Source organism: Saccostrea cucullata, unplaced genomic scaffold (genome assembly GCF_032062105.1).
Source record: "Saccostrea cucullata isolate Sc308-1 unplaced genomic scaffold, CSIRO_AGI_Scuc_v1 ctg6938, whole genome shotgun sequence".
In the NCBI taxonomy this organism is placed as follows: domain Eukaryota; kingdom Metazoa; phylum Mollusca; class Bivalvia; order Ostreida; family Ostreidae; genus Saccostrea; species Saccostrea cuccullata.
The window spans coordinates 21,972-33,703 of NW_026928421.1; the positions used below are offsets into that span (position 1 = coordinate 21,972).

The 11,732-nt window shown below is 30.4% G+C and overlaps 1 protein-coding gene across 1 annotated transcript; it reads left to right on the forward strand.

The window, feature by feature from the left end:
* The first annotated feature begins 6,601 nt into the window (after positions 1-6,601).
* LOC134277525 (uncharacterized) lies at positions 6,602-10,373 on the forward strand. Its single transcript, XM_062759853.1, has 3 exons — positions 6,602-6,831; positions 7,699-7,830; positions 10,062-10,373. The coding sequence occupies exons 1-3, from the start codon at positions 6,683-6,685 to the stop codon at positions 10,093-10,095; spliced, it is 315 nt and encodes a 104-aa protein (XP_062615837.1). The 5' UTR covers positions 6,602-6,682; the 3' UTR covers positions 10,096-10,373.
* Positions 10,374-11,732: the final 1,359 nt, after the last annotated feature.

Consider the following 11,732-nt stretch of genomic DNA (forward strand, 5'->3'; position numbering starts at 1 on the left):
TTAAACATTGTTGAGGAATCACCTTGAATAAAAATATTGTTAACTTGATGAAGTATTTTTCCTCATTTAAACACTGAAATTTTAAGATCAAATGTCAAGGTCAAATACAAGGTTTACTCAAGAATGTGTTATAAATGCTGTAAATACTGAGAATTCTTATGCATGTTTTATAAGATCTAAGGAACGTGTGGAGCATTTTAATATTTCTCAATCAGACACATTCAAGATCAATGCCAAGGTCAAATACAAACCTGGCTTACTCAAGAATGAGTTAAAAATACTGTAAATACTGTGAATTCTTAATTCCTTATGCATGTTTTATAAGATCTAAGGAACATGTGTGACCTCCCTACAGTATTTATTACTGTCAATCTGTCAGACAATAACAATTTAGAAAATATATTCTATTAAACATAAATTGTTAAATTTTCACACATAAAACAAAATTGGAAATTGCGGTACATTTGTACGGCACTGAGCTCACACACCATAAACTGAGAAGAAACTGAAGTTAAATGAAAAAAAAATAACTTTTCGATTATCTTGAATTTTATTTAGCAACTATATATTTTGCATGTTTGTAAAATATCACATACAACAGATGATGAACTGAAATTTTAAATAAGAATAAATCATGAATTTAAATAAAAAAAATCATAACAATTTCACATTTAAAATGTTTAATATGCGATAGTCAAGATATTCTAGATCTACATTTTGACTTGTCTGTTTGGATTATGGTCTAGTCATATCTTCTTTTTTTTAGAATTGCATACAGACTATACATGTACATGCATGTTATTTTCATGGTGCTCAGTTTATGAAAAAAAATATTAAATGAAACATATATTTTAACATTATGACCGTATAGGCCTATGATCGGGCGGGTGTCGCGTAACATTTAAATGAATATCATGACTATATCTGATTTTTTTATTCTGGTTATTCATTTTTTTCGTTTTGTCAAATTAATTCCTAAATATTAAAAAAACTGAGAGTTGCAGGATAGGATAGGATAGAATTAGACTGAAATCACAGGATAGGATTGTGGATGCAGGATTCACGATAGGATATGATAGAATTGTCAACTTATAGGATAGCAGCACTGTATTTGTCACCAGCAGATTACTCATCGCAGGGCCCACCGTCTAATGCTTTTATTAATATCCTTATCTGTATATTTTTCAATTTAAATGCTATTTTTCATGACAAATAGACTTACATGAAATATAATTTATTTCCAATGCATGCTATATTTTTTCATAAATATTTTTTATGTTCTTAAGTCTCTAGTTTTCTCTTTCATCCTTTTTGATAATGTCCCCACCGACCAGAATGGTGTCAATACAGTATTACACTTTGTTTCACGTCAAATCATGGCTGACGCAAAATAATCCCGGAATCTTCCCTTCCCATTCGGACATTTTGATTAAAGACTAGAGCTGAATTTTTTTATGAGATGAAAAACAACATGTATTCTTCCTGTATTGACCAGATTTATTGAAATTTAGGGCGTGCTGATTTTTCTGTATACTGTCAAGAGTGGGGAGTGATTAGGTCCTAGACTAGATTTTCAAGCACCTGCTCGACTTCAACCGAAACAAATTTGTGTGTCTTGTTGGATGGCTATGTATTTTTTGGTACTAAATTCTTTATAAAGAATGGGTTTACAAGATCTGAAAAGGAAACTTCTCAGAAGTTTGCTTTGAATTAGTTACATCTACTCAAACTTGCGCATTTTTGGTAATAATATATAGCAGAAATTAATACTGTTGTGACACCAATATGGTGGGTTACAGGATCATATTAAATGTTACAAAACAACACTTTTTTGTTAAGCTTCTCCAAGTAAAATAAAATAAAAAATATATCAAGCAATATCTGATTGATTAAGGCGATTTTCTAATATTAATAAGTGAAATAAAACTAAACCAGAAAAAAGTTATAAAAGTCTATAGAAAAAGGAAGTTTATCTATAGAAAAAGGATGACTGTTTTCTTCTGTTCAAATACTGGAAGTGGTATACCCTTATATATGGTCCTTTTTTGCTCCGAGCCTTATGTTCAACTCGATAAAACAATTGTTCCCCTCTGATCTCTCATAAAGAAGTCAGGTAAATGCATTACAAAAGAAAGGATTGAGTGATAATCGCCTGAGTGTATTAGTTTTAAGATAGTTTCATTCACTCTATTAGTTTCTCTTGCATTTACGGTACACTGTCTTTGTATGGGTCTCTGGGTTTATGTCCATTGTGGCAACACAGTTTGCATTGTGACAAAATAACGCACTAAAAGTAGGGACTTTAAAATTTTATTGCCAATGCATGATATATTTGTTCGTAAACATTTTTATGTGCTTGCTCAAGTCTCTACGTTTTAGTTTTCTCTTTCATCCTTTCTGATAATGTCCTCACCGACCAGAATATGGTGGGTTACAGGATCATATTATACCACTGAAGCGTGCTGCTGGAGAATTGGTGATAATTAAGTTGACAGGTGATGAATGATTTAGGGGATTTCCTAAACGTTATAAAGTAACTCATTTTTGTTAAGCTTCTCTAAGTAAAATGAAATAAAAAATACATCAAGCAACAGCTGATTGATTAAAGCATTTTCTAATATCAATAAGTGAAATAAAACTAAACCAGAAAAAGGTTATAAAAGTTTATTTATAGAAAAAGGGTGTTTTCTTCTGTTCAAATACTGGAAGTGGTATACCCTAATATCTGGCCCTTTTTGTTCCGAGCCTTATGTTCCACTCGATAAAACAATTGTTCTCCTTTGACCTTTCTTATAAGAAGTCAGGTAAATGCATTACAAGAGAAAGGATTGAGTGCACATTGCCTGAGTGAATTGGTTTTAAGACAGTTTCATTCACTTTTATTATTAATTTCACTTCACATTTGTGGTACACTGTCTCAGTATGGGTCTCTGGATTTATGTCAATGCATCGTAACTAGGCACTTTGCACTTACGCACTTTGACAATTTGAAAAAAGGTACAAAATCAACGCACTTGGAAAAAAATCAAAATGCGTTAAATTTTGGACACACTCAATGCAATTTGATTTTTTTTTTCATTGTGCCTTAAGAATGTACATCAACATTTTTATTAATATTGTGACATTAAACGCACTGTGAGAAAAATATGTATAAAACAAATAAAAACCTAGACTTAGATTTTAGTAATTGATTTGAAATCAATTTGTAATGATTATGTATTTTAAAAAAAACTTTTTTTAATTTACATTTATTGATTTACCCTCATTGAGACGAGTAGAAGGTCTTTTAGCCCAATTCTTTTCCCTATATATAGAGAATTAAAAGCTACCGTCGGTAGCAAATTAAAATTGGATCGACCCCCAAGGTAAGCACCAATTTTCAATGCCTGTATTATTTATATCTTTGCAAAATATTTGTGCGCCTAATCATCCCGTACCGATTCCTATGCTGCACCCGAGTTTATGTGTATAGGCATAGCTGGAATGACGGTGAAATTATAAATTTTAGTTTGCATAAAATGCATGGAAACTGGAAAAAATTAAATACAGTAAACATTGAAGAGAGAAGAAATTTTCAAAGTATGGAAAAATCAAAATAAAAAAAAAATTTCATATCCTTTAGTGACCTTATCACCGAAAAGTTATCCCACAGGTTCAATTTTTTATCATACCTAAGATTTACAAAAAAAAATGACCAAGCCATATACATTTTTTTTTCAAAGTGCATTAATATCCCTAACAAAAAAAAATATTATAGTTAACTATAGTTATCTATTGTTTACTATAGGTTAACTATAGTTATAACTTTGACACTTTTTAAACTTTAATTTATTATAGTGATAACTTTGACACTTTGAAAATCTCTGACAAAAACATTGACACTTTGAAAAACTTCGGCGAAAACTTTGACACTTTGAAAATCTTTGGCGAAAACTTTGACACTTTGAAAAACTTTGGCGAAAACTTTGACACTTTGAAAAACTCTAACAAAAACTTTGACACTTTGCAAAACTTTATCGAAAACTTTGACACTTTAAAAATCTTTATTGAAAACTTTGATACTTTCAAAAAATTAATCAAAAAGTTTGACACTTTGAATTAAAAACTTTATCGAAAACTTTGATACTTTTAAAAATTTATCGAAAACTTGGAAAATTTAACACTTTGAAAAACTTTATCAAAAACTTTAAAACTTCTAAAAATTTTATCAAAAACTTTGACACTTTGAAAATCTTTATCGAAAACTTTGGTGAAAACTTTGACACTTTGAAAAACTTTGGCGAAAGCTTTGAAAAAAAAACTTTGGCAAAAACTTTGACACTTTGAAAAACTTTGGCAAAAACTTTGACACTTTGAAAAACTTTGGAGAAACCTTTGACACTTTGGAAAACTTTGACGAAAACTTTGACACATTTTAATTTACTATAGTTAACTATGGTAAACTATAGTTAATTATAGTATTTTTTTGTTAGGGGGATGGTCGATATCAAAGCACTCTGAAAAGAAATTTTATTTTTTCAAAGTGCGTTGATTCCGTCCCAAATTATTCAAAGTGCGTTGTGAAAATGCATGCATGTACAAGTATCCGTCAGTTAATACATGGTACTACTTTTTAGATGATCATTGAAATACTTTTCTTCTAAAGGACAGATGATACAAACAATTTTTTTCTGTGAAAAAGATTTAATATCATGTCACTAGTTTAGAAAAGTGGATGGTTCTTAGAATGTTTTCGCCTAAGACCTGGAAAATGAAAATATTAGTAATATGTCAATAAAAAAACAAATATAGCCAAATCACATTCAGTAAAGGTTTTCAGGTGAAAAGAAATTTCAGAATATGTTACCATGGTGCTAAAAGTATACAATAAAGTTAAGAAAATGCCAGGTGAATTTTAAGAGGAAGAACAAAATGACAAAAAATTAGCAATATCACATAGGCTGATTTTACTATTTAGCTTTTCCTAATAAAATTCAACTGGTTTGGTATATTTTTCTTAACTTTAATAACAGTTTTAGCAGCATAGTAACATATTCTAAAATTTTTTTTCAACTGTAAACCTTTACTAATGTGCTTTGTCTATATTTTTTCATTGAAATATTACTCATATATTCCAAGTCTTTTTCATACTCCAGTTCTTAGGAGAAAAAATTCTAAGAACCATCCACTTTTCTAAACTTGTGACATGATATTCAATCTTTTTCAAAGAAAAAAAAATGTTTGTAACATCTGTTCTTAAATTACTAACCTCAGTTTTTTTTCCACACAATAAACAAATAATTTCTTTGTTCTCGGTGTATTTTTAATAAAACTAAAAAAATCTTCCTGGATGTAGAAGCAGCCATTCGAGTTTAAGTTCGGGCTGTTAACAGGAATATACTTGTTAGCTGAGAAAAAACACCTGAATTCTGTGAAAGGCCATCAAAATGACTCGTAAAGCTATACATGATGACAGATTTAATAGTGGGGCTCATTATTATAAGTCTAATTTTGATATCATTTAACTATGGTAGAGAGCAGAGGAGAGCAATACAAAATGAACAAGGAATTTAAAAAAATCAAGAAAAAAGAAAAATAGAAAAATACAGACATGAGAAAAAAATCTATGTTTGATACCATTTAACTATGGTAGAGAACAGAGGACAGCAATACAAAAAATGGGAAAACTGGATTTTTCATACAGTGTTATTCATAAATGTTATACTCTTTTTTATGATTTTGTTAGAAAATGTAACCTTCATTTGGGCAATAATTTGACTCACTTTTTTCATAAAAATTCTTATAAAATACTGAATCTGATGTAAAAAACCCCGTCCTACTGGTCGGCCTTGCGTATTATATAGTTTGAGTCACTGATTTTAAGACTAATATTAATCAAACGATAACATTTTCACAGCCGGTTGCAATCTTCTTGTAGACAAAATCTTTAAAATGATTCAATTTCATTTAATTAAACTATCTTTTAAAAATACCTTTTAAGAAGAATATTTAATATTTCTAGCATACAATGAGAGGGAAAACCCTTGATGAAATACATTAAGCTGACCTTTGAGTATTCAGCTTTTTTATATAATTCTTTAAAACATTTTGAACTACCAGACTGATGCCTATCAAATTTGCTTTGTGTCTTAAAGTCAATCAAACATAATCAGTGATAATTTTTTGAATTGTCGCAAACAATACATTGTCGCCAAGTATGGTACACATTTTTGATGCATATTTTATTATTTTTTTCATTGAAAACCACCTGCTTATATTTGTAAAAAAAGACATTGGTTGTTGTAAATTTGACATATTTAAGTAGAATTCAGTTTCCTTCGGATTCTAAATAAGGTTTACAAATTTATCTTTTAATTTCGCTCTAGTTTACCAATTCTTAACCCTTAACTTTAAAGCAATGACTCGAATAGCCCTTGTTTTATAACTTCCCACAATGAAACTATGTGATAAAAGTGGTCACATAAAGTGTAATCAATTAATTGAAGATTTAATAATGAAGAAAGTAAAGCTTAATGTCACATGATTTTTATGTTGTATGTCATCGAGCTGATGACATTTTTTTATTGAACAACCCTCGTAATGATAACAATGATTATATGCTATCATTAGTTTCTTTTGTTATTTTCAGCTCCACCTTCTTACCAAGAGGTAACCAGTCCTAGTTCCCAGCCTCTCTTTTCACATGAGAACCAGTACAGCCAGCATCAACCGCCAGGTGGCGCAACAGGACAGTATCCCGGTTATCAATATCCTCCAAAGAGTAGTTCTCCTGGTCCCTATCCATACCAACACGTACCGGGGGCTCCACAAGGATTCACTCACAATGTGGTGGTAAGGTGTTTTTTTTTTTTTTTAGAAAATTAAAAGAAAAAAAATAAAGATACAGGTCTATATTTAGCTAGTACACAGATTTTTTTTGCAAATTTTGATTTTTAATTTAAAATACATGAATGAATTTATTTGCATCTAGTATTCATTATATAGACTAAATTTAGCCTTAAACTAAAAGAACACTCTACTACAACGTCATCTACAGCTGGCGTTTATGAAATGAATTGCCCATATGTATAATACCAATTCCTTGGGTACAATTCATTTGTTAGGTAACAATAAATATATCAAAACATAACTTGTTCATGAAAAGTGCTGCTAAAATCCTGCTATTCCTTCACTGAAAACAAAATTCCAAAGTTTAGCATGAAACATTGCTTAACTATTTACATTTTTACATATGTATTGGATCAAGAATTTTTTATGATATCCCTTTTCCTGTAAAAACGAAAATCTAAATACCTTTCTTGTTTTTCTGAAAACTTGAAAATACATTTAAATTTAAAACATACTTATAGCCTAAGATGTTCTACCATATGATACATTTTTTGAAAAAAAAATGTAATGACGCTCATGCATGTGTGCTTCAATCTGATCGCATTAAACATGAAATTGAAATTTCAGCAAAACAAGATGAAATTTAGAACAGATAGACATTATTACATGTAAGTCCTAAACGAAGGTATGGTCGTCATGCACATGCATGTACGTGCGCATATTAGGAAAATAGTATCGATAAAGTTCAATATTTACAGCTTACTATGATATATCATATTGTATATAGCTGAGTTGGATACCTTGATGTAGCCTTAATATATTAAAAGCTACATAACTATTCAAGAAGTCATTTCTGCTAATTCTTATTAGGTCAATCAGCCTGGTTCTACTACCATGGTTATATCTCGGCCCGTCAGACAGGATTGGACACTGCCTGCCATTCTTTCTTGTTTATGCTGTTTTTGGCCAACAGGAATTTTTGCCATTTTTGCAGCTTGCAAGGTATTTGGAGAAATGAATTTACTCGCATTTTTAGTGATTTCAGCATTTATAGGAATAACTATTTTTAAGACAAGTTTCTCAATCATAAGTAAAGTAGAAGCAGCTGTATGTGTTATTTAAGGAATCACCCTCTAGTTAGTATAGTATGCCAGGGCATCAGCGGTAGTGGGAAACATGGAATAATTTGCATAACATTGATGTCCCAGGCATACTATACTATCTAGACAATGATTCCTTATGTTTCCATTTTTTGTAAAAATTGTCGATTTAGACTTTAAAAATGTAGACATAGATTTAAATCACACGAGGATTCCTATGCAAATGTCATTCATTCAATCATAAGTACAGTAGAAGCAGCTGTATGTGTTATTTAAGGAATCACCCTCTAGTTAGTATAGTATGCCAGGGCATCAACGGTAGTGGGAAACATGGAATAATTTGCATAACATTGATGTCCCTGGCATACTATACTAGCTAGACAGAGTTTTCTTATGTTTCCACTTTATTGTAAAACTTGTCGATTTAGAGATTTAAATCACACGATGACTCCTATGCAAATTTCAATAGTGCTTGCCGACTGACGTCAAACACAAAGACATCTGCACGAGATTAATGCATATTTGGCCTCCTTATCGTCAGACAGAAAGACAGATGCTCACAAGAGATTTGCATGCCTATAAGGCCTTTTTAGCTCCTATCGATCGCTTTATTAACATTTTGGTAGAATTATCAAGAAATCGACTCTGTCAACTTTCAATGAGTTATCACAGAAATAAAAAGAAATGGAAATATTATAAAATATCACTCTCGTATACTCTCCTAAACAAGGGCTCTGTTGGTCTGCTTTTTATCTTGCATTTATGATATGTGAATTGAAGCATTGATATTAAAATTTATATGTGAATTTAGTACTCTTTTTATGACTATGAAGAATAGGCAAGAGATTCATAGATTGGCTGTCAAGTAAATACGTGTTTAACTTGAGTGCAATATATATAGCCTACATGCAGTATATTTATGATAAAAACATCAAGCCATCTGCCGCAGAAATATGGCTGAAAAATTGCCGACTCGGCGTTAAACAATATAAAATCAATCAAGCTATCTGTTATAGAAAGTCTTTTGCTATGAACATATGTAGAAAAAATTTCACAAATCAGAGGAAGTAAATAAATATTGCTATTATATTATTTAAGCATATAAATTTTATTTTTATTTAACCCTAAAATAAACAATTTTTCAGATGGCTGTAATATATGTGATACCCTTCAAGTTTGTCTCTATGTCTCTCTTTTTTCAGTTCATGTATGAGGGTCTCTAAATGGTCTATTCCTATTCAATTTCACTCCTATCTAACGGTTTTTGAAAATAATAATAAAATGCTTTCATTGGTTAATTAATATGCGAATAGTTGTTGCATCTGTAAAAAGATTGTAAAAAAGAAAGCGGGTTAGGTAATTTTTTTTCTCATGCTGTAACATTAATTTTGGTACATTAAACAAAAGGCATTTTCTTGTTTATAATTATTTTCATACAAATATTCATCTAAAACAGTATTAAGTACATTTAAATTTAATATTGAACTATGGATGACATAATGGAGGAGAAACAGCTCAGGACATCCGTACGGTTGATATGCTAAGGGTGTATTGACTAAAAAAAACTTTCTTTTAAAAAATACAATGAGAGAATATTTAGAGTCAGATGTGAATATTTTATAGTAAAATATGCTAAAATTAACAAATGAGCGCACAAATAAAAAGTTAGATTCAAATTATTCATTGCAAACTTAGACAAAACCCCTTTTGAAACAGAAGTATCCACAGCTAATTCAATTAGGGTAAAATCAGACTTAAGTGTTGTAAATGTATGTTTTTATTTAATAAAAGAAGCTTTAGCGTTTTCTTTGTGATTGAACTTTTTTTTCGCTAATTGAATGGACAAGTAACAGTATGTGAACACAGAAACGCGTTTGTTATCAATTTGTCCTTATTCTTCAAAGTATAATATCTTTAAATGGCGCCTTTCTATTAGACATCATTACATGTATCAAAATTTAAACTTCAACTTGAGCACAGGGAATTGCAACTTACATAAATTAATTCTACTTTCATCTTTGAAAAGGGGAGAAAAGGGATATATGTAAATCTGGGTTTGGACAGAAGTTTTGAAAGAAACTTAATTGTATAAAAATGTCATAATATTTTCAAATAGTTGTCTTTTTTATTCAGGCGAACGCTGCAGCAGCAGGGGGAGATGAAGTAGAAGCACAGGCGCAGTCGAGACGCGCACGTAGCCTTCTTATCACTTCCGTTGTTATCAGAATTTTCATCATGATACTTTCTGCAATTTTGCGAACAATTGTGTATTAAAATCACTACCGTCACTGAAACATATTGGATATTACTTATTTTTTGATGACTTTCTCTCCAAGCATACTACAGAATAAGATATCCTTACAAAAAGAATTATTTGACAGCTAGATTGTTAAGTGAATTAAAGCTGAACATAAATTTAAAATATTAAACGGGTATCTTAAAAGTAATATAACTTATGCCTATCTACATATTCGAGTCTTGTGTAGCTATAATGTGGTTTTATATTTAGAAATTTAATTTTGTGTTTCATCATATCAAGATGCATACTGTAAACCAAGTTTTATTCGCGACGACTTTATTTCGCGATTAACCAGGATGAACTAGTTCGCAACGATTAATTTTCGCGATCAAGCCTATATTGGATTTGTTGTATATAGACACATAGACCTCAAGGACAGGTTCGCGGCGAGAAATATTCTCGATGACAGAGCTCTCGCGAACTTCGCGAACATTTCTCGTACGCGAATAAAAGTTGGCTTACAGTATACTATCATGTGTCTGTGTAAAATATTTACACGAAAACAACTTAAGTAAATTTTACTTGTACATTAACTTTCTACGCAATTTCATTATCTACATTTAACTGCTATTTTAATACATTTTTATGCTTACTCTATTGAAACACGTCATTAATCGTTTTTGTAACTCAAGACACTATGCACTGCTAGATCATTTGTATTAAGATTGTTGTCCTTGAAAATTAACTGTGTATTATTTTTTAACTAACTGACCCAGAGACGTACTGATAATACAGAGGATTTATATGTAACTGATGAAAGATCATGATTTACATGAATGTAATAACCCGAATTTAAAATATGTTTCATTTCCTTTCCTGTCTATTTTTGTATATCATTTCGATATCCTTTGTCTAGTTTCTTAAATTCAATATCGAGATATTGTATCACATTACGTTTATACCTAATTACATGTGATGAAAACGATGTTTTTGTCAGTATTTTTCAAATCATTTACAAATATAAAATAAAAGGATACATTTTTTTTTTCTATATTTAAAAAGAAAAAAACAACAAAATGATACCAAGAGCTAAGTAAACTAGATAGTACCCGCAATTTCTGTCGTGCATCTTCTGTCAGCGCATGCCTCCAAATCATCACGTAAAGGAAAAGTATTTGCCGAGTGGATTTACCTGATTCAAGAATTTGTTGATGTTATACTACCAACCTACACTACATTGTCATGAAGACGATACTCAACCAAATACATGTATTGGGATTCTTCATAGGACAGTGGCTATTTTTTTTTTCGGAATGGACAAAATTGATTGATCATACCATCCATGCTTTTTAATAATATATTATGAATAAAATATGAGTAACTCATTGAGAATTTATATTAATTTGTCAACAGGAATAATATTGATACAGAAAAGCACAAACAAAATATTTGGAATAATAAAGAAAAAGAATAAACTGTATATTGTGAAAATCCGTTCTTGTTGATCAATTTAGAAAAATGGTTTGTATATATGTATAAAATCTCGATTCGTGGATCTTGAAGTT

Bases quoted from the DNA above. Each gene is read 5' to 3' on its own strand.
- LOC134277525 (XM_062759853.1), top strand. From the start codon at position 6,683: ATGAGAACCAGTACAGCCAGCATCAACCGCCAGGTGGCGCAACAGGAC. The intron at 6,832-7,698 runs GTAAGGTGTTTT...AATTCTTATTAG, and splicing joins GATTCACTCACAATGTGGTG to GTCAATCAGCCTGGTTCTAC. The intron at 7,831-10,061 runs GTATTTGGAGAA...TTTTTTATTCAG, and splicing joins CCATTTTTGCAGCTTGCAAG to GCGAACGCTGCAGCAGCAGG.